This window comes from Struthio camelus, chromosome 3 (genome assembly GCF_040807025.1).
Source record: "Struthio camelus isolate bStrCam1 chromosome 3, bStrCam1.hap1, whole genome shotgun sequence".
NCBI lineage: Eukaryota > Metazoa > Chordata > Aves > Struthioniformes > Struthionidae > Struthio > Struthio camelus.
Genome location: NC_090944.1, coordinates 40,716,450 through 40,734,785, shown reverse-complemented (window position 1 = coordinate 40,734,785; position 18,336 = coordinate 40,716,450). Strand labels below are relative to the sequence as shown.

Genomic DNA, 18,336 nt, shown 5'->3' with positions numbered 1-18,336 from the left:
ACAGAAAAAGTTGAACCTCCAGGAAATCTTCTTGACACTAAGATCTATTAGGAATTTTCTCCTGAAGGAAATAGAGGAAGCCCTGTTTCCTGGGATAATTTAAATTGTACTTCACAAGATAGTAAAAATATACAAAGAACATCCTGCATTCAGAAAAAAGTGAAGCAGATGACAATTTTTTCTACGTTTAGGTTGGATAAGCCCCAGACTATCTCTTTCTTCTCACATGTACACACAGGCGAAAGCACAATCAAAACAGACAAAAAGTAAAGACTAAAGGATGAAACTTTGGAAATAATATATAATTACCATTATTTACTCCCTTAGACAAATTTACAAAATTTTTGCATTTATATCATTTAACTGAGAAATATCAATCAAAGAGTTACAGTAAAACTATTACTTTACTAAAGATCACATGTTCAGAAGTGAATATCACAGCACATATACTGCCACATAGGTCAGCTCCAATGACACTTGGTTTTAAAATTCTTTATTTAGTGTGTAAGATAGGAGGGGTTTATGCTTTACAAAGAAAAGCAACCAGTCAAGGCAAACTGCAATTGAAGACTCCACCTCGAGAGCACAGCTATCACTCTGTCACTCACCATTTCTCTCCGAGTCATCCGACCTATCAAACTAGTACTGCAACTTAATCAGTCTAACAGTACAGTTACTTGCTTCTTGGAGTTAGAATAGAAAAAGGGATTTTATACTTTGGACAGGCTAAGTGGGAAAAGGAGTGCAAGATTCCTAGCTCTGTCAAGTCAGTATTATCTATGAGCTATAATCCAGTTGCATTTGCTTGGCTGTAACATGTTGGCAGTGTTACAGAAAACAAAAACCGTTAACACCTCAAATGTGCGGGCTTTTCAATTATCTCTTTTTCAAAAAAAATAAAGATGCTATATTATAATGAAATTTATATGGTACTTCAGGTTCAATCTGTCCCAAAAAACTGAAGTATCAGAAGAAACAGTGATGGTGAAGGATATTACAGTAAGTTAGAAGGCAGACAAGAAGACAGACAAATGGGTGACCAGGTAAAGAGTACTAACCAGAGTGATAGAAAGAAGCAGGAGCAAGAAGGTAGGAGAGGAAAAATTAAAGATTTAATAAAGAAAAAAAGCTGAAAAGTTACCTTAAAAGGTACTTTCCTGATTAATTAACAGGCTCATACCCAGTTCCAACTCCCAAGCAATACACATACTGCACATTTACTTCAGGTATCAAAATAAGCCAATGGAGGAAAAACAAAACAAAATAAAACCCAAAAAATCCAATAGCCCTATTTTCTCAAAGAAATATTTCCTAGTTCCTCATGCCCATGGTGGGGAAAGGATATTGAGATAATGATACCAAGGATAACTCAGCTGGCACCAGTATTTATTACCACATCAACATTAATTTTTCAGCCTGTGTAGATTTTAAGATCTTAGACCCAGCTTGCAGTCCATTTCTTGCTTAATCTTGTAAAAGCTGCCAAGCTCAACACATCAGATGCATCCACTTCTCTAAACTGAAGCATTTACACATCTTGCCTTGGTGAATTAAAACGCTACAAATTAAAGTACTGAACATGACTGTTGGAGAGGCAAAGGTTACCTCAGAGAAAGACAAAATATTGATAATTTGGTATTGAAACTTCTGCAATTATTTTTTAAAACTTTGTTAGTGATAATGTGCAACTAAATAATTCATCCCATCCCCAATGGCTGCAACTAAGCAACTTAAACCCAACTTGTGTTTCAGCTAAGACGCTGCACTTTCTTTTTAATGATTTTTTTTCTTCTCTATTTAGAGTAAACGGATAGCCATTAAAAGATGCACAAAATTGTGTGGCCTAGCTTTAAGTACATATTTAAAAAAAATAGGGCTTCTAACTTTGTTTTTAGAGTGGGGGCCCCTTGGTCCCCCCTAACTTTAAAGATTGTTATTTTTAGGGTTCTGTGCTTTTTGTTCCAACTTGGAGGCTTGTGAGATACTCATTGTGGGAACAGATGCAACCTCAGAGCACTGCAATTTCTATATGGCTCAGGTTCTTGCCAGTGCATTAAATAGCAATTCTTTCCGTATAATCCTTTGCATTAATCTATCCCACGTTTTATTCCTTTTTTAACATTTTATATTTACCGTATTGCTTACAGATATCAAAACCAGGATCAGAGATCTCTGACTGTTAGACCTCTATCTCAAAAACCGTACTAAAACCTCACTAAAAAGACAGGATTTTATTTTACTCTTGTGTTTTTATGCTTCCCATTACTAATTTCTGGCTCTTTCATACTTAAAATTACCTCAAGTCAAAAATTGACAGTAATATTTTTTCAGTAATTAATTGTTGCAAGTCAGGACACTGTCTGTAAGAAAGCAGTCCAAAAAGGGGGGGGGGAAAAAAAGGAATACACAGAAAGCTATAAAAATGAAAGAAGGTTTACCTTGTTAGATAAAACAGCATTTAGTAGATATATGGACAGAACTTCAGCTGATGTAACTGTTGCAGCTCAGGTGAGCGCAACTGTGACCACAGAAGCCAGCAGTTGCATGGCAATAATTATATTAATTACTTTTAAGATTTCTTTTTTTGTACTTAAATTTTGAAGAGATCAATTTATTTTGTGGATCTTTTTATTGCAAAATAAACTATTTCATAGTTTCAGCAAACCTTAGCTAAAAACATCCCAGACAGTGCATATGCTGCCATCACCCAAGCAATCAAGGACAATGTTACCACATGGGCTTTCTTTGATTGCTTCTCTGAGACCATCCATCAGTTGATAGCTGATCTGCCATTAGAGCAAAGGTATAAGTCTCCCTCAGATTCAGTCACCCAAAACAAGTAGTTTGTGCATCTATATACACATTTGTAACATATGCCTATAACATATTGTAGTAAACAAGACTCAATTCAGTGTTTATCAGAAATTACAAAGCATGTACATAACAAACAACACTAAGTCATTGATAGCTGTTCTCTAATCTATACTGTAAATTAAATGTACATTCAACTCGTCTCCCCAATATTTAAAGAGAAAATCTCACTTTTTTATTGTTGTCCTTTTTTACGTGGGTTTATAATGTGAGCAAGTGCTGATTAAGCAGAAGGTCACACTCATGATTGCAAATCATAAAATCATAGGATACTTCAGGTGACCAAGTGACCAAGTGACCACAGGGGGTCTCTAATCTAATGTCGTACTCGAAGCAGTGTCAGCTATGACATCAGACCAGGTTGTTCAGGGCTGGTGTGGAAAACCTCCGGGGGTAGAGACCGAACAATGTAGGCATTATGTAGGCATTAAAAATAAACTAGGATGCACACTGAGAAACCTTCTTGCTGTTCTCTGTGTTCATCCAGCTGGAAATCAGTATAAATGATAACACAATTTCGACTGAAGACAGTAAAACAAAGACCAACGAGAGCTAACTTGATCTAGATGAACTTACAGACTTAAGATTGAGTCAGTTTCAAATAGTCAACCTATGGAATAATATGGTCACCAAAACGAAAAAACAGGATTGTTCATATTAATATACCTTCAGGTCATAAATAATGTTTTATCTTATTTGTTAAAAGTCATTAGTGGTGGGAGTCATTTGCCTAAAAAGGCATCTTGTGCTACTTTTAGGTGTCTGAATTCATGCTGGCAGCTGCCACTTCTAGAAGTATCCCCTTGGTGTTGTCCTCTTGGTTCTGTGCCGTATCTGCCAGTCTTACCTGAGTGTCTTGTAGGCTGCAGAGAGTTTGAGTGGCAAATGCCTAATGTTTAGGCAGCTGTATCCCACCCTGGGTGACGTTTTAAACAGGTAAGTGAAGACTATCTCATTTCTTGATATGCAAGGTTTGGCAGAGGTTTTTGTATTAGTAAAATCAAAGTTTAAGGTTCAGATTTTTTAATCACACCTGATACTTGTGAATATGAATTAAAATTCAAACTATTCTGATTTTATCTTCAATAGATCCATCACACAGATTAGTATAGCAAGTATATTCTGTGACAATATGGTACAATTCAGAGGCGTTGGCACAATTTTAATACTGGAGGGCAGTAATCGGAAACTCAGTATCGTTATTCTTCAATAATTATTTGAATAAACTAAGTGTCTGCTAAAGCCTGGGCTGAGAACTACTTCATGTAATCTTAAAAGACACTGTCATTTTCCTTAGAAATCATGAAATGTAGCTTCTGATGAGATTGCCCCATATTATTTTTTGATCACTTCTACTTATTTATTTCCTTGTACTTGAAACACAGACAAATATATTTTTAATGCTTAAATTGGAAATATATTTAAATGAAATCTTTTAATTAATTTCTGAAGAAGAGAAGAAAAGAGAAGAGAAGAGAGGAGAGGAGAAGAGAAGAGAGGAGAAGAGAAAAAATACTGTCTACATGTCGTGACTAAGCTTCCACACCAGAACAGTGTTACTGCCACTGGTTGGGTGATTTTATATCTGCCTTCAAATAAGGGAAACTGAGCAAAGAGAGTGGCAGCAACAGCTGGAACCATGTCCCTGTGTCCAAACACAAATTATTTGTAAAACTCAAAGAAAGCATGGCACAGCTGCTGAGTAATTACAAAAAAAATTAACACGTCCTTCAGAACTGATGAATTACGGCACAACCAAGGAAATAAGATCTGTCTGTGGAGTTGGAAACACTCAAGCTTAACAAGTGTTTTCTCAGCAACTGAATCTTCACATTATAAATTTTAGTTACGATAGATGCTGACTTTTACTTCTGGTATTACTTCCTTCCTCGCTGCTAGAATACATCCTCCTAAGAAAATTCCCACAGTTTTAATTTTATTTAAATTCTGTTAATCCATAACATATTTTCTTTTAAAATATAGACCCTGGAAAGCTGACTGACACTTTTGAAGAGGCTTGCTGAGTAAATATACTCATGTCCAAAGCAGCCTAGCTTACAAATATATTGCACTTTCTTAAATCCAGAAGCTGCCACCCAATCTCCATTTTCTTCAATTTAAATACTGCCAGAACGTCAGTATATCCTAAGTGCAGGGTCCTGCACCTAGGGAGGAAGAACCCCTTGCACCAGTACAGGCTGGGGGTTGACCTGCTGGAAAGCAGCTCAGCAGAGAAGGACTTGGGAGTCCTGGTGGACAACAAGTTAAGCATGAGGCAGCAGTGTGGCCTGGTGGCCAAAAAGGCCAATGGGATCCTGGGGTGCATTAGGCAGAGTGTCGCCAGCAGGTGGAGGGAGGTGATCCTGCCCCTCTCCTCAGCCCTGGGGAGGCCTCCCCTGGAGTACTGGGTCCACTTCTGGGCTCCCCACTACAAGAGAGACATGGCCCTACTGGAGAGAGTCCAGCGGAGGGCTCCAAAGATGATGAGGGGACTGGAGCATCTCTCCTCTGAAGAAAGGCTGAGAGAGCTGGGCCTGTTCAGCCTGGGGAAGAGACAGCTGAGGGAGGATCTTATCAATGTGTACAAGTATCTGAAGGGGGGGTGTTGAGAGGACAGGGCCAGACTCTTTTTGGTGGTGCCGAGTGACAGGACAAGAGGCAACTGGCACAAACTAAAACACTGGCAGTTCCATCTGAACCGGAGGAAAAACTTCTTTGCTGTGAGGGTGAGTGAGCACTGGCACAGGTTGCGCAGAGAGGTAGTGGAGTCTCCTTCTCTGGAGATATTCAAAACCCACTTGGATGCGATCCTGTGCAATGTGCTCTAGATGAGCCTGCCTAGGCAGAGGGGTTAGACTAGATGATCTCCAGAGGTCCCTTCCAAACTTGGCCATTCTGTGATTCTATGATTCTTTCTTTCTTCAACTTTCTGACATACAAATTCAGTAGAAATGGTTTTCTATGTCTTCTTCAGCCAGCGAGCTGAAGCACAGAGAAACTATGGTGCAGAAAAGAAGAATCTATGGAATTTAAAAATCTATGGTGCCAAAAAGACACATTCTCAGTTCAGGTGGCCTAATCCAAAGCATCAAAAACACTAGTGAAAAAGCAGTAACCAGGCAGTAACTTGTGGTAGGAGCTAGAGTTCAAATGTAAACTATCTTCATTGCTATTTTAATTCCTATTAGGCAAGCCAAGTTAAGAACAGACTCTTTCTTCTGCTCTTCCCACAGTACAGCCTTGCCTTCGGTGACTTGTTACTTGTCTGAAGTCACGCAGGAACATTAGGTCATCTGCCAAGAGGGAACTGAATCGTCTAGAGCTACCCAGGCCAGCATTCTGTCAACTGGCATAGCCTTTCCCAGGACCAGTTTAATTCCTGGTTAATGCATATGTTTTCAAACTATTTCTGGTCACTGGAGAGCATCTGTAATTAGAACAAACTGCTTCACGCTCTGTTTATGATACCCATCGGTGAAGGACAAGGAAAGCCTCCTTCTGGAATTTCCACTAGGAGACTAAGAAGGTCCTTGGGACAAGGGACTGGACTTTCACTCTGAGGAAGAGGTGAATGCACCTGCATTCTCTGAGGGCAAACTCTACAATGTCTATCAAGTCATTTCAGCAGAAGTCAGACGCATACAGGAAACAAGATTCATATTAACAGCTCTGTAGGTACACAGTAGTAGGTCAACAAAAATTAACCTTTTTGAATTAGTTGTCAGTTATTATGCTGTAGTAAATGATAAATGTTGCCATTGCAGTATATTTATGTTCTCAGCAGAAAACTGTAAACTGTTGGTAATGACAATCAACACATTTCAAAGTAAGTATTTATAAAAGTTCATTTGCAGTTTATAGAAGCAATAACCAAGTATTATAAACACCTACCCATCATCTTATCATGCGTCTTATACTGTATAAATAAATGTCTACTAGTTACCGTGGAAATAAGGTAGCAGTGTACAGTGCTGGAGTCCAGTAGTTATGGTTATGTTAGACTTTATTATTAAATCTTTTCTTAAACAAAAAGGTAGTTCTAAACAAATGCAGATGACAATGATTAACATGTATAAAAATACAAATTGATTTTAAGCCTTTTAGGAATCATTTACACAATAAAAATTAAAAATTTTATCTGTGAAAGAGTTAACAAAAGTCTTCAGGACTAGGCTCTACTTGGTCTATCAAAACATTAAACTGAAAAAAATAACATGAACAGAAAAATTTACCTGTTCACCTTCTTCACCTTTACTACCTGCAAGGCCATGTTCACCCTGGAACACAAAACAATAAAATGAAAATCTCTAACATACATATTCCTCAAACAATTGCATTTGTTAAAGTAGTTCTAATGCACTGAATTTCTGTTTCGGCATTAAAACGTAAGAAATCACTTGGACACTGATTGTTTCTCATTATTCAAATGGTATGAAACCTTCTGTTTAACAGAAACAGTTAATCATTTTTTCTCTCAGTCTAAGAGATCCTCTTGGATTTGAAAATTCTAAACTGATCACTGATGCTAAACCCACTCACTTCAGTCCTGCTGTTCTGCAGAGCCAGGTTTCATACATTTATTCCTATTAATTCCTTCATTTTAATTTATAAATGTGAGTAATCAACTGCAATGGTCTCATAAACCCATTCAACTGAGAAAAAGATACCTACTGAAATAAAACTCTTCCCTTCACTTCGAAAATACTATCCTATTAAGCAAGTACTAACAAAAACCTAGAAAAGGTGACAATTTCACATTCAGCTGATTTCAGCAGATTGAATTCTGTTTTGGAGGATCTTTCACTAAAAAGTCCTGTTATGATCTTCCTGCTCCAATTTAGCCCAGAAAAAGACCTTAACATAACATTTTTGCTACGTTAATGTTTGTGTTAAATAGTCTGCAGCCCGGCTATGTTACAACAAAAATAACTCTTATTTTACTAAGGTCTTTATTAATGTATACTTCTCTATTCATGAGAGATAAGATCAAAATTGTATTATTGTAGCATAAACATTTTCTTTCTCCATCAAACTACCTAACAAGAGATAGTCTGCCTGTCTTTGCCAGTCTTCAGGCTCACTGCCTCAGTATAATGCACCCAATTTTTACAGGTCTGAAGATGAAGAGATTGGAAAATGTCCAAAGTAAAGCATATGGTCTTCTTTGAAATTACTTTCAAAAAATTAGAATGAGCAGTGTCTAAACATTCTTTCTTTCACTCTTCCCAGAATTTCATTTCCTTATATAGAAGTCTAAGGTTTAAATGAGGTTAACTAAAACAGCAGGCTACAACTTGCAAACTTTCTAGCAGCATTTTGCCAAATTGTTCCATTGATATAGCATCATGGGAACACATCTGGGAATTAAGCTCAAAGCTTTAGAAATGTGCAGATTTTTATATTACCAAATAGTTCTGGACTTTTCAGCAACTGTCTGCAGTGCCTGCGTTCTGTTTATCTTTTTGGCTGGGGTGACTGATGCAGTCAACAGTTTAGGGGTCAATTTTAGAGGCATGCCCAAGATAAGGTTGCAGAATTTAATCTAGTAAAATAACATTCCGTATGTTCTCACCTAAAAATGAGTGGTTACTTCCTGAAATAATTTATGAATGTATGCAACTTCTGTTCTACGTCTCATCCTTTTTCAATTATTGGACATACAACACAACTAACTGCTATTAATTTTTGACACATTCCTAGAAGCAAAGCATTTTCTTCATTTAGCTTTCAGTTTGTGAGACTGCAAATCCTGTCTCTACTCAGTTCCCAATTCATTATATAAATTCCTCCAACGAAGTAGACAAGAGTGCAGCCGAAATGCACATCTATATTTTATAGAATCATAAAAACGCTGTTTGGAAGGGACCTCTGGAGATCTCTAGTTCAACCTGCTGCTCAGAGAGGGAATACTGCCAACACCAGTTCATGTCAGCCTTTACTTTACACAGTCTAGATAAGCCTTGGAAACCTCTAAGGATGAAGGATCTGCCACCTCTCAGCCTAACGTGTGTACCCCTGAGAAGAGTCTGGCTCTGGCTTCTCTACACCATCCTGTTAGCTGCAGATAACAACAAGATCCCTTTGCCCCCTCTTCCAACCATCTTTTTAAAGTCAAAACAAACCCACTTCTCCCAGTCTCCTATCATACATCATGGGCTCCAGCTCCTAGATTATCTTTGGTGGGCCTCCACTGGGTTGGCCCCAGTGAGCTGCCCTCTCTCCTCTCCTAGGGAGCCTCAAACTGGACAAAACTTCAGATGTGGCCTCACAAGTACCAAATAAAGGAAAATGATCGCTTCTCTTGACCTGTTCACTATGCTTTTGCCAAGCAGCCCAAGCTGCAGTTGGCCTTTTTCACCACAGGGCAACTGAGCAGGACCCCAACTCCTTTTCTGTAGAGTTGCTTTCTAGCAATTTGGCACCCACCATCTACTGTTGCATGAGGTTACCCTTTTCCAGATGTAAAAGACTGTGTTTGCCTTCGTTGAATTTCATGAGGTCTTTGCTAGCCCATTTCTCCAGCCTGTTGAGGTGCCTCTGAATAGCACCCTTGCTCTATTTTCCAATGCATTGGCTCCTGTCTCATATTTGGAAACACCCATGAACTTGCTGAGAGTGCACTCTGGCCCCTTATGCAGGTCGTTAATAAAGACACCAAACAGTACTGGTCCCAGTACAGGCCCATGAGGGATGACACAAGTTACTGGCTATCACTTGGACTTTGCCACACCTTTGAGCCTAACAATCCAGCCGATTTTCCAGTCACCTTACTGTCCACTTATCCAGTCCATATCTCACCCATTTGACTACAACAATACGATGGAAGACTGTACCAAAGGCCCTGCTGAGGTATACAACATCTACTGCTCTCCCCTTGTGCACAACAAGATCCCTTCCCCCCTTATCTCATCATAGTTACTGAGTCAGGATTTGCTCTTTGTAAATCCATGCTGCCTGTTCCCAGTCATCTTCTTGTCCTTCATGTGTTTTGCAATGGCTTCCAGGATTTGCCTCATAATCTTTCCAGGGATGGAGGTAAGGCTGACTGACCTGTAGTTCCCTGTATCCTCCTTTTTGATGATAGGTGAGATGATTGCCTTTTTCCAGTCATCAGAAACCTCCCCCTGCCATCATGCTCCTTCAAGAATGACAGAGAGAGGCCTCACAGTGATGCCAGCCAGCTCCCTTGGATGCATACTGTCTAGTGCCTTGTTTATGTCCAATTTGCTTAAGTACTCCTTAATGTTAAAAATAAATAAATTTCACATTTTTCAATGTTCATATCTTGTGGCTGGGAAGACCCTCTGCAGTTCTGACACTTAGGCAACTTCTCTTAGTGCAAAGTGGTAATGGTAGGCAGCTTTGTCCAACAACACTTCCTGTCCTTTCTCACACGAGAGAGAGAAGATGGTAGTGTAAGTTCTGTATACTGGACACTGAAAAGTTTTAGACACTGGAAAACTGGCAAAAAGGACTTTGAGAGTGAAAATACATAAAAATGAGCCTTTTTTTGTTTTTTAACCTTGGAACCAGTAAGATCGGGTATACCAGGAACACCGATTAAGCCAGCTTCCCTCTGAAACAAAACATGCATAACCATCATTTTTCTCACCCAACTCATGACTGAGCTAACCTAAGAGAAAGAACATCCGATGACATATTGCTTCTTGTTCCTTTTGCACAGAATTGCTGAATTGATTCTATGAATTTGTAGGATCATTTATGCTCACTTCTGTTGACTTGTATTTGAGCAGTCTGAGCAATGAGTAATTACAGGGTATCTAATTATGCACCAGAAGTAGCTCTAGAACACTTCAGACTCGTGGACAACCAGAAAAGATTACAGTTTGGATCACGTGGAAGTCTTTCCTTGGTATCACATCAGGTCCTGATTTGGAAAAATTATATAAAACATATTTGTGTTCTACCCAAGCCCCTAAAATCTGACCAAGGACTCCACATTTTCCCCTCTCTCCCTAGTACCTAATAGAGGCTTGAGCTCACAGGGACATACATTTTGACCATCAGGTCCCATGAGTAGCTACATTTCTGCTGCTACATGTGAGCTGAGTGGTTTGGCTCTGTCTTACTCAGTACACCTCTAGGAGAAGTCATTCTGCCTCCTCCATCTTATAAAATGTCCCATTCATGAGGGATGCTCAGAACTGACTTTTCCCATTTTGTTAGCATTGCAATCACCACAGATATAGCCTCTTTAACTGAAAAATACAGTCAAAGGTTATACGGTCATTCACATTTCATAGAATTACCTATGATTACATTACATACGAAGCAGAGTGCTGGTTTCTAGGCTCTATTCAGTAAAAGGTGAGTTTCAGGTATTCCCCCCCCGTCTCCAAGGGAGAGCCCGACCTACTAAGTTTAGAGGCAATGCTACGTGTTAATGTGTAACACTAGGCAGACAAAATCCATTTCTCCCAGTTCCAAGTGAATATTCTAACCACCAAAAAATTACATTGCTAAAATACTGCCTTCCTCAACCCCATATTTTATAAGAGCAAAAAAAGTCAGCTATACAGTTGACTGTTAGTCACTCTCACCTCTTTGTCATTCAAAGTGACTTTCTTCATGCACTGTTTGTGGAAATGAAGTATCTAATTTGGACTTGCAAATTCCATTCAAGGAACTAGATGCTTAAAAATTACATGGCAGTATTTAGCAACTAAGTGTGGCTACAGACAAGCACCTTGTTCATCAAAAATGTTTGCAAAAGGGTAACTAACCATGCTGAATAACATAGAAAACTCCATCTTTTATATCTGGATAAAGACTGGCTGAGCAAAAGAAAAAAAAATAAACCAATAGCTCTGAGTTGAAAGCTATAAACAATTAAATCCTGCATTTAATATAGGGCTTTCAAAGGAAAAGGTATAGTTTAAAGAACTGTAAGGCCTTCCAAGTGGAACCTGAAGGTCTTACTAGTAAAAGCATAGATTTTGCTCATATCCAGAGCTACAAGCTGTATTCAGTCAACGTTCCTTTGAGCATACATAACTCATTAATATCTCAGAAAATATAAAATATTGTAACTGTTTCCTTATGCATTCCTTCTTAGCAAAGCTTGTTAGATAGTTACAGACCTAGTAAGAATTATGCTATGCCACTCAAAGCTACGAAGCACCCTCCATTTACAGCTTCATGAAATATGCCACTGTGAAGTACATTAATTTTGGTCTCAATAAATCTAGAGTTACTGAACTAAGTTCTGTTGGAAGAATTCATCCATGGTCAGATGACTAAGTAGGAGCTTAGAAGACTTATTGAAGGAATCTGAAATCGAATGCTTTCTCCATTCCATTCATGGGTCTTAATTCCTTCACAGAAATTTCCCCTAGTAACTTGCACACCATTCAGTTCAGTTTTATAGCCAAGACAGAATTCAATAACAAAGGAAAGTTTCTAAAGTTCACTTGTTTGTTTTGAAGCCAAGTAGAAGATAAATGCTCACAGACAAAAAAGAACAAATAAAGACAAAGGAAAAACTCCAATCTCTCTTAATAACAGGAAAAAAAGACAATAAAAGAAGTATTGCTCATTAAAATGATGCAAATAATTAAACAAATAAATACAAAGTGCTCATGATATATAACAATAAAATATACAGCTTAAAATAGCTTGTTAAAATGGTATTTTTGTAACTCCATTCACAGCACAGTTTCCAACATCTTCCTTCCAACTCCTCTCTGGTAAAAATAGATACTAGCGTGGTGGGGAAAAATTCTAATTAATCATTGCAAGAATCCTTATTCCTTCATTTTGTCCAAATCTACAAGATGAATTCAAAAAAATTCTTTGTAGTCTAATAGTAACCAGATAATAATATTTTATCTTCACTATTGTACAGTATCATTATAAACTAGAAGATATTGCATTCCCTATTTTTTTTATGGAGATAAGCTTCAGGAGTTTTGTCTTGCATTATTTAGTCAGTGTTCTACAAATGACTTTATTCCTTCAACATATTAATGCAAGAATAATCTCCCACACCAATATTGATTCTTATGAGGTCTAAAATGAGAGTAACGTGATTGCTTTATCTATTTCAGAAACAGGCAGTGTGTGTATAATCAAGGTTCTCAAATACATTTATCTTGTATTGCTTTTGCAGTTTTTCATGCACTGCAACATGCTGTAAGATTAGCAATTCAGTTTATAGCTATAGTTTTTTAAGGTGCAATAAATTCCCTGATATCTTATCTATGTATTAGAATATATTTACACGACTTTTTTTACACTGTAACTTCCATTTTAGCTATTTCCTCCCTAAATAAGAGACTTATACATTTGAAAATATACATGTATATTAATATATGTATTAATAAATGTATATGTACAATACATATGTAAAATCAGAAGCTATTTTAACATACAAATATTTGAATTTTATTATGCACATTGGTTACTTGTTCTACTCAACAACATGGTGCCAAAAATGAATAAGATATCATATTAAGTAACCATTAAAAAAAGAATTAAGGGAAACGTTTGTCAATCATTCAGAATGTGCTTTGCTATTTAAACATTTTGTAAATTAATATGGTTTATAACGTCAAACATACTGCATCTTTGTTACATTCTTTTCATGGCTGGGAAAGAGAAACAATTACTGTAAAGTATTTTAAATAGACATTTAATGGATATGATTCTGCGAAATTAAAAAAAAAGTTAGATGCTTTTCCATCCTCAATATGAAGAGCAAGCAGTTTTCCTCTTATTTTTAAATCTATTGGGGCACTGCCAGCAGCTTGATTTACAGGACAGACTTGGTACTTCAGGGTTACTAGCAAGGGAACTCATTTTAATATAAGTAAAATCAGCACGGTCAGACACCACTTACTGTTTTGAAAATTTATGGATATGTGCCTTTCATTTACCCTGAGTATGCCAAGCCCTTGGAATAATCTAATGGCCCAGGCTTTTAAAATGAGGACAACTATTTTTAGCATTGCAGAAATGGAGTGGAATGTTCAACAATGTACTACCATAGAGCTCTATCAACATCCACCCTCTCGTAACACGTACAGAGCAAGGCAAAAGCCACCAACAGGGTTAGAGTGTTCCTTTTAATACATAAAAATCCCACATCAATTATTCTCCATTGTATGACATCTTTCTTATCCTATTGGAATATGTCCTTATTTCTTCGAGCAGGCTGCTGTTAATGGTTAGAACCACCTAATAAAATATTAATTAGATAACAACATATTCAGCTGATATTTACTAAAACTCATCCTGTGAATCCCCTGCATTTGTCATGTCAGGAAGCTTGTACTAAATATTATGGCATTTTTGTTGCATCTACTTATCCTTTTGTTTCCACTTCAGTTACTGTTGAACTACCAAGACTCAGCACTTGTTGGGCCCCAAAGGCCCAAATCAGTGCTACCCTTAAAAGCAAATTTTACTCGTATATGCTTAAGCATATAAGAATAAGCTCTTCCCTTAAAATAACCCAGTGGAGAAAGGGCTTGTTTCCTTTGCTCTGCTGTGCTTCCACAGCAAACTCAGCATAGCAGGCAGTCAAGGTTAAGCCATGGAGGGTGAGGGCTGGTCAGAGTACTCTTGTATCCTAGTTATCTGGGGTCGTGGGTTTTTTTTTAATTTACTTTTATTTTTTATGTAGCTGCTCAAGAGAAGAGTAAACGAGAATAGTCCAACTAGAATGACATTCTCTTGAGTTCAGGAGGCATCAATTTTCTTCATTGCTAACCCTTCCTGATATTCAACTGCGGGACAAGTTTGACTTTCATATTCATTTGGGCATGTAGAAGTTAGTACACTCCAAAGTAGACGACACTTGAAAATTTAGGCTTCAGTGCTTTGTCTGAGAACTAATGAAAGTCAAGCAGTTTGTTTCTATTTCTTGCTCCCACAAATTATTTTTGCATGACAGGAGAACCAGAGAAGTTGCTTAACCTGAGATTAAAGGACCACTCAATTTAGTTTAATGCATCTTAACATAGCTATAGGCCTGATTGTTGCCTTTTTTTTTTTTTCTTTAGAAAGTTTATAGTGAACTGACTGAAGCCTTTATAATAGCTATCAGGAGAGGTTTTAATATCATCAATAAAATTGTTGGCAGAAACAGAGCCTCTGCCGTCAGGAGGTGTTTCTTCTGCTTTTGGCTAATACAAGCAGTGTACACTACTATTACAAGTCCTTGAAGAAGTAAAAACTGACTTCTTTCCCCTCCTGACATTCTTCAAGAACAGACTCCTCAGTCCAGAGGACACACTTCCATTCACCATTCTTAAATGCTACTGATTTCAGAAACAACAGAACTGGAAGGCAAGGAACTAAAAGGAACTAAACAAACAGGAGAAAATGAAGGTAGAACTTATGATCAGGACATAACCAAGGCCTTAAGTAGTTTGGGATTAGTTCTCAGTTGTGCCACAAAGTTCTGTGTGACCTAGGATAGGTCATTTACTGCTCTTTCTCCTTCTCTGTCTCCTACAGTATTTTTAAGAGGAAACTCATTAGTGTCTGTGGAGCACTCAGAAGCTGCAACGGTGGAGCACTACAAGCAAGTGGAAAGTCATATGAAGTGCCAAAGAGCAGTGAACTCAGCTTCTCCGTATTTTGCCTCACTATGCCCTAGAGCCTAAAGGGCTTTTGTAATTTTTGATTTGTTTCTCTCTACTTTTCAGACTGCAGCAAGTGACCCAATGGTCCATCACTCTGTTAACATTCCTGAGGGTAAGAAGCCCACTATATTTTACTCCTGGTAGAAGTGGGTAATGTTTAATGTATTCTTCACATTGTTATTTAAAAGTGCAATATAGACATATGAATTGAATAAAGGTTTGAAAACAATGCAATTCAGTTGACCTACAATATTCTACAGAGAGCATGAAGAAAATGCAAATGAAAAATATGCAAACACTTCCTAAAGAGTACTGAGAATAAACAAATAGGCCTCTGTCTACAAAAGGTTCTGAAAGATTCATAACCTTTTATGGATGAACAGTTTAGAAAATTAAGTCTAGCCAGTTGAATATTTCTATCACCTGAAACAGCAGCGTAGAAAAAATTCTGAAGTGATCTTAGACTCATGGCAAATGGATAGATTTTTGTAACTGCACTTTTTCCGTTACAGTGGATCAGTGAAAAGAATTTCCTGATTCATATAGCATCTATTGATTTATTGTTAACCCAGTCAAAATATGGCCTTAAAACAAATCTAAATCCCATCAAAATTTTAACAAAACCGGAAATTCTTTGAATTGACCTTGCTGAAATAATATCTGAAATCCAGTAATGTTAGTATATTAAAAAGCATTTTCCAATATTAATGAAAAGAAAATATTGAAGTTTTACTAAAATGAAAAAAAAAAACATTATTACCATAATAACTGGAGCCCCAAGTTTAGGATAGAAAGGTAAACAGCACTGGTCAACCCCTTGGATGTTACCAGCCATCCTTTACTGCAGGAATTACTTTTATTTTTTCAAATCCATTCCCATAATCTGAAGATTCAGGGGGCAGATTCTCAGCTGGTAGAAAAGGTAGCTGATACTAACAAAGATCTGGTCCAGAGACCATTAACCACCATCACGTCTAATGTTTAACAGTACAGATTTGAAATGCAAAAAAGTAGTAACAAAACTAACGATCTTAAAGTAAATCAGTAGTAAAGAGACAGCATACTGACCGGAATGTCCAGCTTAGGAACTAATTCAGATCAGTATTTGTTCTGATGCCACATGCAGGTGTGCTTGTACAGCTGCAAACCTCCTGTCAACTACTGAAAAGTAAAGCAGCCCAAGATATAGTTTCCATGTCTCCACCGACATTCAGATGTGCAAGATTTTTCTAAGAAATGTATCTTCTTACTTCAGAAACGATGCCTTTTGACATTTGATATATTTGGGGGATGGGCTAGTATTTGGGTTAAGTTAATATGCAGACTACGTGTTCAGAATTCTAATATGTATTTTTCCCATCTGTGAATCCAAGTCTCAAACCATCTAAAGTTAGCATAGGAGCCCTAGGGAACTGCTCCCTAAAGATAAGCAGGTGTATCCCGTTATTATCAATTCTGATCATCTTTGTAGGAAAAAACAGCATCATAGTCTAGTAGAGTTGTAACTTTTCCTTTCAGCCCTTTTCCTTAACAACTTTGAGGCTATTCCACATTCCCTGAGATGCCTGATAGAAAGAAGCTAGTCCACCACCCAAGGGAAATAAGTGCTCTGCATGAGGAATTTTAAATCATTCTTTCGCTAAAAACCATTGTTTGTTTAGAGAGTCAACATTACTCTGACAGTCATTTCTTTGGGGTCATTCCTTTCTCATTCTTGTGAAGTTCAGTTAAAGTACTGCTAGCACATTACATTCTACAGTATGGTATTTCTTCTGGCTATTTTACAACATAGGCCATACAACTTTGTCATTTATAGAGCCACATATTTTTCTTAACAGTTCCTGCAGTCCCATCTTTTTCCATGTCATGGATTTGATCCTGGAAAATAAAAATGCTCAGTATAATGAAAAAAACAAACAAACAAGAAGATAAACTCTGGTCATAGTCACGGTTATACTATGCTTCCTATTGTCTAAGAGTCTGTGGGTTCACGTTAATCAAAGATGATTTATAAGGCCATCCTAGCACTCTACTATTGCTGTTTTTGCCAAAAGAGTTGTTTCCTGTAAAGGCAGTGACTAATACATGCCACAAAAATCACCTTTTCTTCCACTTGCTGTTATTAAAATAAAACAAACAAAAAAAACACCAAAAAGTGTAATTAAATAAACAGACTATCGTTGAGATAACTTCTCTTCAATTATGCAGAGTGCTGTTCTGGAGCTTACAGCACAATCAATACGAAATAGCATTGTACACTTACTACTTATTTTAATCTCTTAAATAACTTCTCACTTTTTCTCTTCTCTCACTGTCTTGGGTCTGTCTATACCAATACTGTACGCCCTTCTGGACAGGGAATTTCTTTTACTCCAGGCTTGTGTAAGACTCTATACAATACAGTCCCAAGACCTTCTTATGTTGATGAAACACATAAAAAGCACATTATGCAACAGATATACTGCAATAGTCTGCCATTCACCTTCGCTTGCCTAACAAAACAGATAGCCAAAAAAGAAAGAAAACGTTTCTTGAGATCTTCTTGTTAATAGCTATAAAGATATATGCTGGGCATCTTCCATATATAAAGGTAACAGGTTAAATACACTTAACTATGGATCAATTTCTTATATTTAATGTCTCTTTGCAAAGTAAAACAGTGTTACTTTCATTTGTATGAAAAAACAAAGCCGCCGTGGTTGATAACAAAAAGGGAGAACAGTGAAAGGAGTGTTAATCCTGAAGAAAAAGCACCATCTGACTAGCTTCTTGGTATCTGTGAAAAAAATCTGGCTTCTGCGAGGTACTTGTTAAATACAAATCAAACACCTGTCAACCAGCTGGGCTGCGTGTGTCA

The 18,336-nt window shown here is 37.4% G+C and overlaps 1 protein-coding gene across 5 annotated transcripts in view; it reads right to left on the bottom strand.

Moving 5' to 3' along the window:
- The window catches only part of COL19A1 (collagen type XIX alpha 1 chain), a 209,395-nt gene that overhangs the window by 128,572 nt on the left and 62,487 nt on the right, over positions 1–18,336 (bottom strand). For all 5 annotated transcript variants that reach the window (XM_009689153.2, XM_009689151.2, XM_009689154.2 and 2 more), the window contains one exon: positions 7,104–7,148. In XM_009689153.2, coding sequence (XP_009687448.2) covers positions 7,104–7,148 — 45 coding nt within the window. The remainder of the gene's footprint in view (positions 1–7,103; positions 7,149–18,336) is intronic.